The sequence below is a fragment of the Lactuca sativa genome, chromosome 9, assembly GCF_002870075.4.
Source record: "Lactuca sativa cultivar Salinas chromosome 9, Lsat_Salinas_v11, whole genome shotgun sequence".
Lineage (NCBI taxonomy): Eukaryota > Viridiplantae > Streptophyta > Magnoliopsida > Asterales > Asteraceae > Lactuca > Lactuca sativa.
Window position 1 is genome coordinate 62,745,838 of NC_056631.2, and position 14,032 is coordinate 62,759,869.

A 14,032-nucleotide genomic window follows, 5' to 3' on the forward strand; every position below is an offset into this window, starting at 1 on the left:
GAAAACGAAGCTCGTATGCGAAAGATATGGATTTTTAAAGATTCATGATTTTACCTGGCATGGGAGGCGTAGGATCGAACACGTGGAACTAGTGGTAGCCAACCCTCGCACCTACCAAAAGTCGCGGCAAGCTTGGTAGGTAGGCGTGACACGCCTTGCCCAAATCCTGTCTATAATTAGCAGTCATCCCTTATTCATTCTTCACACCAAAACTCACTTATCGCTCCCTTTCTAATTCAGACTTCTGGAGTTTTTTGGGGTTCTGAGGGATCTCATTTTAGCAAGGCTCCGAGGAAGCAGGGAGTCGGGCAGAAAGAAGTGCTCGGTATCAAGGTTCCATCTGCAACTTTTCAGTTTTTTTTGCTAGAAATCTCTGTAAGTTAAGCAGGAACACCCTGTTTTGGGATGTTTCTTAATCTAGGGTTTGTAGGTTGTAAATCGATCAAGAAAAGGATGTGGGCTTTGTGGAGTTTAAGTTGAGGCCTTATTGAAGGATGATAATATTGGTTATGAGATCTAAGCTCTTGATTCATGTGCTGGAACCAAAGGGTAAATTGAGAAAAGTTAGATGTCGGGCTTCTTGCATGGATTATGGTTTTAGTTTGACATGTGTTAAGCTAAAAGTATCTCGATAGAATTGTGGGGCTCTTCAATACCTTTCTGTGCATATAAAGAATGTCGAAAATAGAGTTGAAACGAAGAAGTTATGGCTGTCTGAAGTTGAATTGGATGTTGGGGGTTTTGCCCTACTCAGGGCGTAGATGTTGAATAAGGAACATGTTTTTATTGATCTACGCATGGCGTAGGTTTTGCTATGTAGGGCGTAGCCACTGCTGACCAAAACCCTAACCCTAAGGGTGTAGAGCTGTTACACATGGCGTAATATGGCAGGATGTTGACTTTTGACTTTTTGACCGTTGACTGTTGGCTTTGACCAAGTTTGACTTTTGGTCAAATGAAGTAATTTGAGTCGTATATTGAGGATTGGTCCTTGTTTAATGTATAAGTGACCTGTAGAGCCGGTATTTAGAGCAGTGGTCAGTTCATTTATCTTTTAGAATTTAAGGTAAATTTTCCTCACTGTACTCGTGGGTCGAGGGCACCAATGTCGGCCCACTAGGTTTTTTTATGAATATTGGTATATAGGATGATATTATGCTGTAGTGCTCTGTTAGATGGGTAGATCTATATGATTACTTGTATTGTTGGTTATATATGTTTATCTATTGCATATGTTGACATATTGTGGTTGTGTTGAGGTGACATTGCTTTTTGCAGAAGCCAACAAACTCGAGAGCAATCCAGACATAAGCTGAGGGCTGGGAGGGAAATCTAGACTTATGTTGTAGGCTCGACAACAATCTAGACATAAGATGAGGGCTCAGAGGGCAATCTAGACTTATGATGTGGGCTCAGGGGTAATCCAGTCTAATGAATGTGGACCCAACATGCATGTTTGTATATATTTTGTTGTGTGGGGTATTTTGGGGGAACTCACTACGCTTCGTGCTTACCTAGTTGTATGTAATTGTTTTCGGTTACCAATGGTGATTGAGAGAAGGTGAAGGCATGATCGTACACATCATACAGTTGATTTATACTTGAGAGATCATTTGATACTCTTATTTTCTGACTATGTCTTGGAAACAATGTTTCGTATGACTTATAGTTTATGAAAAATGTAAATTTTTATGATAATTGTGGGACGTTACACCAGCTGAGTTTATCTCACTATATTGTATACTCTAGTATGTATCCTCTGTATGTTAGGATATAGTTGCAATGTAGTATGCAAATAGGCAATTAGACTAGCTTAGTTAGTGTAACGCCCGTAGATTTGGGCTAATCAATTTAGAGACAATGAACATTAAAAATGAATTTTTGATAGAAGTTTATTTATAGTAAATAATCTTAACCAAGTTATAGTATATATCACAAGGGTTCCGTACATATAAAGAACGCCGAAATCCAAGTTATGACATGTTAAAGTTTCGCGACAAAACCGACACGACGCTGTGTGACATAAAAAGTGAGTTTACGATAAAATAATTTTTAGCCTTAGAGATCTAAAAAAAAGTCGTAGTATACGTTAAACCGAGAGTGTGCATAAAAATAACGTCCAAATCTGACTTCATATAAGGAAGTTATGAATTTTCTAAGATTTTGAATAGCAGTATGCAGCCCGGAGTTCGAATATTAGATCGACCGATTTTTAGCCGACACAACCTAAACAAGAATCGAAGATCTCGTTAATAGAAGCTCAAAAATAAAAAGACAGACGAAAACGGACGTCGGATGACAAAGTTATGAATTTTTAATGGACTTTACTTGGCCTGTTAAAAATATAACTTTAAAAATAAAGTCAAAATTAGTCGACAGAGTCTAAACGAAACCTGTAAAGTACGTCTCTACCTACGTGTAGATATAAATAACGTTGAAAATAGAGCTCATATGCGAAAATTATGAATTTTAGAAGTCGGGAGTGGAAATTGTGAGACTGCCCAAGGAACGAACCACGCAGAGAGAAGGAACGCCCTGTGTTCGCATGCTTGGTCTCGAAGAAGCCACGTCGCCCCAGACAGCTTCGGACACCTGCCCCGCTCCTACGCCCTACGTTTGCATGAACGCGCTGCATCCATCCGAGGAGCGCCATGCGCAACCGAGGCCAGCTCCCCTATAAATATCATGCGAGGCATCCTCATTCTTCACACCTCAAACCCTTTTCTTTCTCTCTCTTCTCTCTCTCTCTCTCTCTCTCTATATATATATATATATATATATATATATATATATATATATATATATATATATATATATATATATATATATATATATATATATATATATATATATATATAGGCCTCCCAAACACCCCCAAGCCCTAGGAAACTTCCCTAGTGCTAGAAGAAAGCCTCGGAGCGCCTGAAGGCTCCAAGAAGAAGAGCTTTTCGGCTCGGAAAGTTCCACCCCCGCAGAGCCCGATTTCTAGCAAACCTCCCGGTAAGTGAGTTATGCTTACCCTGCTTTAAGTATAGCTTAGGTTTAAATTTATTATCGTTATTATAAACTTATATATTATAAAATATGATATAAAATGGTGTTATTATAATATTTTTTTTAACTACTCGCGGTACGGGGAATTTGGTTTAAAGGGCCGCATAAGTTGTTGGATTTTAGAAGTGCTATATGCCAAAATGGTCATGCCCTCCGATATGTTATGTCTGGCTCCTGTTTATACATAGTGGTTGAAAAGTATTGTTTAACACTTATAAACTAATAACGCTCGTAATTAGTGGCAATAAATATTAGACTAAAATCTAGTGGTAATAGTACTAGGTTTCGTCGAAGGAAATCATATTGTGAAGAAGCGAAGCGTTGTCCAAGTTGGAATCATCACTTTAACAAGTGAATGCATAGTTACTTTCATCTTACACATAGATATGAAGTATTTAATATAAATTAAGTGCTATGTGTGCATATTATCTGTGTTCTTGATATCTATGATGAATGAACAAAATATACATGTTTTATTCAATTTAACCTGTACATGTATTTTATACCTATAACTATAATGGGTAAAGATGGGTAGATGATAAATGAGATGAATGATGAAAGATGAAAGATGTTATAAATGAGGAGAAATGAAGAATGATAATGAGAAGTGAGAGACGATGAGAATCCTTGACCCTAGCGTTAACCCAGTCATCTAGCAGAGTATAAATGACAACCACTGACTATTCTAGACAGTCCGATGGAACACTAGCAAGCTCATAACCTGCAGGTATTGTGAATGATGTGTTCACCCGGTGTACTCTAAAAACCCTAGCAGCTATGGACTTAGTGCCTCATACACGAACACTTGGCAGCTATGGACTTAGTGCCTTATAAATGAACCGTTGGTGGTTATGGATTTAGTACCCTACAAATAAACATTGGTAGCTATGGATTTAGTACCCTACAGATGAACATTGGTAGCTATGGATTTAGTACCCTACAGATGAACCTTGGAAGCTATGAACTTAGTGTCTGTTAAATAAACCCTGGAAGCGATGGACTTCGTGCCTATTCCTTAGGACAATCCTTAGGAATGAATGAGTGGATGATATATGATTCTTAGGGTAGATCCTTAAGAACTAAAGAAGATAATGGGGATGGGTAATTGTGTTAATTGTTTGTTGATAAAACATAATAACTTTATTACTGTAGGTTGAAAACCCTATATACTCACCAGGTCTCCCAACACGACCCACTCAATTATTTGTATCACAGGTGTCGATATGAAGCTACATTACACTGAGAGATTAAAGGAGAGATAAATCACTAGTGTAAATGAATGTAAGGTCTGTTTATGCTTATGTTTCTGTATTGACGATAACATCCCAAAGTTTTATATAAAAAATACATTTCTTCGAAAATGCTTTGATAATATATTTATCATGTTTTATGGGAACAAATTCCACAATATTATTCTTTAAAATGAATATTCTGATTTTCAAATAAGCATAAATAAAATTTTTAAAATGACCGTGAATTTGGGGATGTCATAGTTAATTGCCTATTATGTTGGACTGTCTATCTTCTATATATGTGCTGATATATTATGTAGGAGTTGAGGGCGAACCGGCCTCATGCTAAAGGCCAATAGACTCGGGCGGACCAGCATTATGCTAAAGGCCAAGGGGTGGACCAACTTTATGCCAAGGCAAAAGGGATGGACCAACTTTGTGCTGAAGGCCAAGGGGTGGACAACTTTATGCTGAAGGTCATTATATGTATGCATTATATGTGTATTGTGGTGTATGATATTTTGGAGAACTTAATAATCTTCATGCTTACCTAGTTGATTATAAACATTTTTAGGTATTTCTCTGGATTGTGAGAAGGGAATGGATTGGGTGTACTCACACACATTCACATCATGTTTTCTGCATGATGTAATTATACTATGATGTATTTGAATAAATAAATGAAAAATTTTATTGTAAAAATCAGGACGTTACAAGTTGGTATCAGAGCCCTGGTTTGAGAGAATTGGATGAATACTCATGTGATTACAGACTCAAACTAAGGATCTGAATAAATAAAAAATATTTTTAGAAAAAAGAATAACAATAAAAGAAAAGAATGTGATGCGTACGGTCAGTCGAAGGTCAGAAAGGAAAGTGATTCCTAAAATGCCCATATTGTTATGTGTGCTTATATATGAACTGTTAGAAATGCATGCTAGTATGTAGGCTATGGATCTTTTCAGGAATTGCAAGATAGAATTGCCTGATACTTAAGATGCCTTATAGCCAAGATATTTGTTTGTTATTTGCTTCTTAGACCCTATATTGATATTAATTAGTTATTTGAAAAATACATTAGGTTGCATGCTCCCAAAATCAAATAGTTTTAGATTGCTTGATTTGACACTATTGTGCAACTCTTGTGGGAGTCCAACCGTTGTAATGTCAGATCTTTCAGTCAACAAACTATTTTAATTTTAATGGCATGTAATCTTATTCGTCAGATAATTAGTTAATATTGGCAGAAGTTCTTCCTCAGCTCATAGCAAGGTAAAGTAGATGGAATCCTAGAAGGAGAGTCTAGGATATAGATGCAAAGTCCTCGGCTCGGATAATTAGTTAATATTGATAAGGCATATATTTATAAGGTAGGGCGTCGGTAAAGATGCAAAGTCCTAGTGAAGTCTAGTAAAATCTGTTGTATGTACTCGTTGGGACACACACACATACACACACACACACACACATATATATATATATATATATATATATATATATATATATATATATATATATATATATGTGTGTGTGTGTGTGTGTGTGTGTTTAACGATCAACGTGTGTCGTATTGGAAGTGACTTGCCAACTACAATGCATTTCTTGGGACAAGTATGAGTAGGTGTGAAAGGTAGTAGAGACCACTATTACCCGAAGCACATAACTCGCACCTGGATCAAGAAGAGCGACAAAGTTACTAAGCTGCTAGTAGTTGGGTAGATAGTGTGGCTAATACTACATAAATTCATTTTGCATTATTTCCATCATTACCTGTTGTGACAACGAAAATACGTCACCAACCCCCGTTAGAATCTAACGTTGTCAACAATTTGAAATAAGACAACCTTGTATTCATTCGACATATAAATAAATATATCTGATTTTTGTCCTTAATTACGTCAAAAATTAGGCTCAGAAATAAGCGCGTGAAAAATCGTGTCACCTTAAGAGCAGGTTATCATTTTTCGAAAATACCTGTTGCCACGATTACAAAAATATAAACTTCGTAAAAATCCGACTTAGTATGGAAGAGATATGATTTTTATGGTAAATAAAAATCTACCACATACTAAAAGTTACAACGCCAAAAACTACGAGAAGAACGATTGACTTTTGGTAAATGTCGCCAAAAGGATAAACATAATACTACTTAAAATAGGAATTTCTAGATAAAGAGCGCCTAAAAGATACCCATATGAGAGAGTTATGATTTTTATAATATCATAACAGTTATAAAATATAGGCTAGAAACGAAAGTTAGAATTAGCCAAAACGATCAAAAGGAAAGTTGTAGTGTACTTCGAGGCCTACATAGATATATAAGAGTGGTTGGAAACGGAGCTCGTATGCGAGATATACAAACTTTTAAAGTTTAATTTTTACCCACTCGTGCACCTACGCGCAATGCGCAACGCACATCCGACGAACGTATTTGTCAGGATACGGATGACATGACACGAGGAGAGGGGGACGCGTGGTAGCTCCCTATAGTTCACGCGTACTTGCACGACACCTGGTTGATATGGACATATTTAGTCATATACTTCATGCATATCTCTTAATACTTTTAGCTATAATTTTGCTTAATTTTGGACAAAAGGTGCTTATTTTGTTTGAAATTTGTTTTGTAGTAGCAAAGACATGCTTGGGACAAAAAAGAAAGAAACAAGGAGCTGGAAGCAGGAAAAACGGGAGCTAGGACAAAAAGAAGTAAAATAAGACTTGAAGTCAGAAGACCACATTGTGGTGATCCTCCAACAAGGCGTGGTGAACGAAAGATTCTCGACCAATGAGTCGACTTGGAGAATACGGTTTTTCGAAAAGACCATGACGTGGTGGCGGTTGACCACATCGCGGTGACCAGTTTAATGGAAATTATAAATATTTGATTATTAGTTCGAATGGAAAGACTTCCAACCAGTTTTATGAGGAGAATTACGATTAAAAAACATCTGGAAACTTAAGATTGAAAATCAAGTAGAGCTCAAGAGTCGAAGAAGATTTAGAAGATTTCTACATAGATCCATCCGGTTTGCTAAATAAACTCATGTGTAGTTTTAATTGCTTGGATTTTGTGTGTTTTCCTGCTATCATGAGAGGCTAAAAACCTTATACTTCTATTTGGTGATGATGAATATGATCCTATTGTGTTGATTATTGGATGCTTTATATTGATTTTACTTGTGTTTGATATTTTAACCCTAGCATGTTTTAGTTCTAGTTTATATTGCATATTAATCAGGGTTCAGTGTGATAGTTGATCATTCTAATTGCATGAATTTGTCACCTAATTGTTTATCATTATTAAATAATTAGAGTTAGGATTAATCACATGTTAGATAAAGTAATTAAATCTAGTAACTTTAACTGTGTTAGAGAGCATAATTAATATTAATTAGTGCTTGGTTGCTTAACATCAACATAGGAAAATAACTACTATCATTTATAGTCCAATTTGTATTCATTATCGATTTTGTCAGGACTAAATTGATGTGTTCAATTAAGTTCTATGTCAGACGAATCAAAGATCGAGAAACAAACTGCTGGACAATAAGTATGACTATGTTCCATGTAATTTTCCGCACGATATCTTGAGAACGAAGGACTATACAATCCCTTATCTAAACGACATGTCAGAGTTCGACAACGCCTTTTGAGAGCCACGATTGCTAATCAGATTTTGAAGCCGTACTTGCATTTATAGTTATTAGACTTATCCAAGTGGGAGACTATTGAATTAGGTGTCTAAGCCATAACTATATGTGGTATGTACTTGACCCGGTTGTAGTATGGTCCTTTTGGGTTGCCTTCACCAAAGCAACTTGACTAGATGAATAATTGAGAAAGAGGTTATTATGGTTTATTAATATATTATATGAATAATATATTAAAAGAGAAATCATATTATTTAATTAATATTGGTCAAGAATTAATTTAGAATTAATTTTGTGGTCAAAAGAGATTAAATAAATATAAGGGGACTGATATTGTAATTATGTGATAATTGCAATATGGGCTGAGGAACCCTAAAGAAGGGATAGACGAATTCTATGGGGAATCCCACATAGAAATCTTCCATAGGAGGCCTTCTGGAAGGATCGTGTGGACTGTTTAAGGCCTAAGCAATCTGATTAGGGTTTTGACTGAAACCCTAACAGAGCACCTATATAAGGAACCCCCTAGCTTCACAATTTCGGCTACCACAACCCTAGAAGGATTCATTGAGCTGAAAATTACCTGTCCCCTCTCTCTCTAAGATTCTCCAATTGTTTTGCTATTTGTGATCCATTAGAGGCATCACGTTTGAGGTGCTAGATTATCATAAGCTCAAGATCATCAAGCTACAATCAAAGGTAACATTCTTATTAGTTTATTTATGTGGATTTCGATTTTGATATGCTAGATCTAGGGTTTATAAGCTTTGGAAGATTTTTGCATGTACAAATAGAAAAACCTAGATCCAAAGCTTTAGGGTTTGCATGTGCACCATAAGATTGATGTTTTGCTTATAACCTAACATGAGCATCATTTCTAGCCATTTCTGCGTTTGATAAGTCATAATAATTGGATCTTGAGGGTTGTAGTCCATCCATGCATGAGTTGTTGGCCTTTTTATGAATTTATGGACCTAGGTTTAGTTTTGGGTCCTATTAATCCATACCAAAGCTTAAAGTTACCAAATTTATCAGTTAAGACCTTCCCAAGACTTAGATATGTCAAATGGATGTTTGGACTTTAAGCATTAAGAGCTTAATGCTAAGTTTTGGTCAGCAGTGGATTACGCTGGGCATACTCTCTAGGTACGCACGGTGTAACAGGTTTATCCCAATTTCTTTTTCTATTGAAGCTCAGTACGCAGGGCATAATGGGGTGGTACGCATGGCTTACTCACCTAAAGTCCATTTAAGCTATTTTTTTGACCTTGGGTACCACTCCATTATGTTGAAGCTCGAATGCTGTTTGCTTTGTGCTTTTAGGAACCACTATTAATACTAGCTAACTATCAAGCAAATATGCTAAGTTACATGTTACAAAAAATTAGATAATTTTAGAAGGTTACATTTAACTCTATTGCACAACTTTTGTTTGAGTCGTAGGAGGAGGTAGGCCATGCCTTAGGAGGCGAGGCTGTTGAGGCGATGACTTGAGATGATTTTTACGAGGTTCAGAGCTGATTTTGCACCGGTGATCGAGGCCCATCAGCTAGCGAAGGAGTTCCTGAACCTTTGTCAGATTACTAAGTCAGTGGCAGAGATTACCATCATGTTTCGAGAGAGTGTTTTGTTGGTTCCGCAGTATGTGGCGGACAATGAGACGAAGAAGGTCAAGTATCATGATATGTTGAAGGATGAGATACGGGATTTTGTGAACATTTCTAGCTGCAAGACATTGGAGGACATGATAGCTCGGCCTCACGAGTGGGAGATTGATCTGGAGACTATAAGGAAGAGGAAACCAGTTTAGACACAGGTATTATAGGGCTCGGGTAAGAAGCCTAAGGTTATTAATTCATGATGGAGAGGCCAACAGGGTCGGGCCACTGTTGCAAGTGCGGCAAGGCGCACGATGGAGTTTGTAGAACGGGTGGGTCCGACTTCTACAAGTGCAGAAAGACCAGTCACTTTAGTAAGGATTGCCCCACCACCCAAACGTCGAATCTGATTTTCTTTCATTTCAATCAGAGGGGCTACAAGAAGTCCTATTGTCCAAGTTTAGTTGGGAGGAGCAATTGTTGCACCCGCTCTATCTACATTGAGATCACTGATAGTCGCCATGGCAAGGCAGATGTGCCAGTTATGAGGAGCCGAGCTTTCCAACCGTCAGCTGAAAAGGCTCGTGCAACACCTGATGTGGTTAATGATATGTATTTTCTCCCTATTTCATTTATTTCTTTGATGCTTAAGCTTATTATAGTTATGATGATATTTAGGGACGTTCTTAGTGAAAGGTGTTCCAGCTTTGGATCTATTTGATTCAGTCATCACCCGATCGTTTATATATCTTGTGCTCAACAAGAGGTTCGGTGACACTCCAGGGGAGCTTGATTATCCATTAGAGGTAGATATTGTCGAAGATCGTCCAGTGCGGGTATCGAGGGTTCATTGGGGTTATGTTCTATAGCTATTTAGCGAGCAATATTTGATTGATTTGGTTCCTATTCCTTTCTACGAGAGCAAGGTGATAGTGGGAATGGATTGGTTGAGCCCTAATCGGGCGATGATTGATTTTGGGCACCATTTAGTTTGGGTTTGAAACCTAAGTGGGGGAGAACTAGTTATTCATGGCTAGGGTGCTCAGCATGGACCAATTCTCTGTTCAGTTGTGAGAGCTAGGAGATATCTACAACATGGTTTTGTGGCTAATGTATTAGACACCAGGGAGGAGAGAAAGATGACGATTAAGGATGTGCCAGTTGTTCGAGAGTATACAGATGTTGTTCTGGTTTTGTGGCTAATGTATTAGACACCAGGGATGAGAGAAAGATGACGATTAAGGATGTGCCAGTTGTTCGAGAGTATACAGATGTGTTCCCTAAGGACTTGCCCGGAGTGCCTCCTGAGAGGCAGGTGGAGTTATGTATTGATCTGATTCCAGGTGTGACTCCGATAGCCAAGGTACCTTATCGGTTAGCATCGTCGTAGATGCAAGAATTGTCTACACACCTGTAGGAGCTGTTAGACATGGGGTTTATCAGACTGAGTAGCTCACCCTAGGGAGCTTCAACTCTATTTGTGAAAAAAAGATCGCTCCCACAGGATGTGCATTGATTATCGGGAGCTGAACAAGCTAACGGTGAAGAACCATTATCCACTTCTGAGGATTGATGATTTGTTTGACCAGTTGCATGGTGCGTCTTGGTTCTCCAAGATTGATCTACATTCGGGCTAACATCATATGAGGGTTAGGGATGAGGATGTATGGAAGATGGTTTTTAGGACTTGTTATGGTCATTACAAGTTCGTGGTGATGCCTTTTGGGATCACTAATCCCCCAACGACGTTCATGGATCTCATGAATAGAGTTTACAAACCGATGCTAGATCGGTCTATCATTATGTTTATTGATGATATCTTGGACTAGTCTATGACCCAGGAGCAGCATAAGGATCATCTGCAGGAGGTTTTGGAGACTCTAAGGAGGGAGAGGCTATATGCCAAATTCTCAAAGTGTAAGTTCTGGTTACACGAGGTGCAGTTTCTAGGGCATCTTGTCAATCAGAAGGGTATAATGGTTTATCATGTCAAGATCGAGGCCATGATGCAGTGGAAGGTTTTGAGGACTCCATCTGAGATTCACAGTTTTCTTGGTTTTGTTGGGTATTATCGGATATTTATTGATAAGTTCTCTAGGATCACAGTTCTGTTGACCAGGTTAACGAAGAAGTATGTTACTTTCTGTTGGGGGCCTGAGTAGCAGGTGGCATTTGAGACTTTGGGACAGAAGTTATGTGAGACTCCGATATTGACCGTGCCAAAGGGTGTGGATAATTTTGTGGTGTTCTGCGATGCGTTGATTATGGGATTGGGTGCAATGTTGATGCAAAGAGGTCATGTGATTGCTTATGATTCAAGGGAGCTGAAGCCTCATGAGGCGAACTATCCCACCCATGATTTGGAGTTAGGGGTGGTGGTTTTTGCCTTGAAGATTTGGCTTCATTACTTGTATGGGGTTCATTGTGTCATCTACACAGACCACAAGACTTTGAGGTATTTAATGGATCAACACAATTTGAATATGAGGCAGTGCAAGTGGATCGATGTGGTGAAGGATTATTATTGTGAGATCTTTTATCACCCTAGAAAGGCCAACGTGGTGCCAATGCTCTTAGCCACAAGGTGGCTGGTACTCCGATCATGGGTGTATGTCTGAGGATGATGGTGATTACCCCACTTTTGGAGCAGATTCGTGAGGCTCATGTTGAGGCTATCAAAGAGGAGCACCGAAAGAGTGAGCGTATAGTGTACCATGTTTCCTCTTTTGATTATGATAGACGAAGATTATTGACCCTTCATAGGAGAGTTTGGGTTCCATATTTCAGGGGTACGCGACAGATTTTGATGGAGGAGGCACATAAGTCGAAGTTTTCTATTCATCCGGGTGCAACAAAGATGTAGAGAGACCTCCATCTTGATTATTGGTGGCCCTGTGTGAAGTAGGACGTGGCCTGGTATGTGGAGAGGTGCTTGACTTGTAGGAAATTCAAGGCCGAACATCATCATTCTCACGGAAATATGGAGTCGTTGGATGTTCCCATTTGGAAATGGGAAGATATTACAATGGATTATTGGGAAAAGTGAGCAGAATATTCAGACATCGGAGGATATGCTTCGGGCATGCATGTTGGATTTTTGTAGTAGTTGGGATACATACCTCCCATTGGTTGAGTTTTCTTACAACAACAACTACTACCATGGAAATATTGATCGACCTCCTTTTGAGATGATCTACGGAAGAAAGTGTTGGACACAAATTTTCTAGGGCGAGGTTGGCCAACAAGTCATGGGCAGCACAGAGGTGGTGTTCCAGACTACCGAATTGATCCAACAGGTGTGTGGGAGGTTGCAGATTGTGCAGAGCCGACGGAAGAGTTATGCTGATAGGCACCGATCGTATTTGGAGGTTCAAGTCGGGGACATGGTACTCCTGAAGGTATCTCCTTGGAAAGTTGTCATCTGGTTAAGGAAGCGAGGAAAGCAGGGGCCCATATATATTGGCCCTTTCAAGGTTATCGCCTGGGTGGACAGGGTTGCTTATCGTTTGAAGTTACCCGAGGAGCTCAATCAGATTCACATCACTTTTCATGTCTCTCAGCTGTGGAAGTGCTTGGTCGATGATTCCATAATGGTTTCGTTAGAGGAAATTCATGTGGATGAGTGCATGAACTACATAGAAATACCGATTGCGATCCTCGATAGGAAGACGAAGACTTTGCAAAACAAGGAAGTGGGTTTATTAAAGGTGCAACGGCAGCACCAGAAAGGCTCAAAGTGGACATGAGAGCCTAAGGAGGAGATGAGAGAGCACTATCCAAAGTTGTTTGCAGAGGCAGACTTTGAGGACAAAGTCTGATTCAAGTGGGGGGAGAATTGTAACGCTCGTGTTCCAGGTATTTCTCATAAAGATTCATATTATAAAATTTGTTTTCAAACTTGGTCCCTATGCAGGGCGTACATGATAGGTATGTCGGGCATAGGTTATGAGTAAAGTTACTATCTTGTGTCAATCGTTTACTATTGTTTCATTTTGCATGTTTTGACTTCCAGAATAATAAGATTATTCAAAATTTCCACATTCGGTCATATTTTGGAAGTAGGTTATGAAGTTAGACTATCATGAATAGGTTTGTAGATCGTCTAAAGTGTTTAGACATAGCAAAAGTTTGCTGAAACATTCATGCATGCTCCTGAAATAAGATTTGATTACTAGATTAAACCCATGCTCACATGAATCCCTTCATGGAATTTATCACGAGTGATTGTAAGACGATAATATCATATGATCTTCAAAACAAGATATATGAGTTGTTGGTTATGAGTTGGTTGTGCATTGATTGTACGAAAATGCATCAGTAACTTGATGTTATAAAACGTGTTGTTGTGTATAATTTAACAAGTAATTAGTACAAGCATATAAGTCAAAGTTTATTTGTTCCCTTTATCCTAGGAGGATTAAAAGAGATATCTTGGGCCCCTCGATGATTTTGTTTTGACTTATGTGTCGGGCCCGGTCAAGACAAAATTGATGTG

General features: G+C 38.5%; 1 protein-coding gene across 1 annotated transcript; it reads left to right on the forward strand.

Moving 5' to 3' along the window:
* The first annotated feature begins 12,785 nt into the window (after nucleotides 1–12,785).
* On the forward strand, nucleotides 12,786–13,283 carry LOC111878983 (uncharacterized). Its single transcript, XM_023875483.1, has one exon. The coding sequence runs from the start codon at nucleotides 12,786–12,788 to the stop codon at nucleotides 13,281–13,283; it is 498 nt and encodes a 165-aa protein (XP_023731251.1).
* The last annotated feature ends 749 nt before the right edge of the window (nucleotides 13,284–14,032 follow it).

Bases quoted from the DNA above. Each gene is read 5' to 3' on its own strand.
- LOC111878983 (XM_023875483.1), top strand. From the start codon at position 12,786: ATGGGCAGCACAGAGGTGGTGTTCCAGACTACCGAATTGATCCAACAG.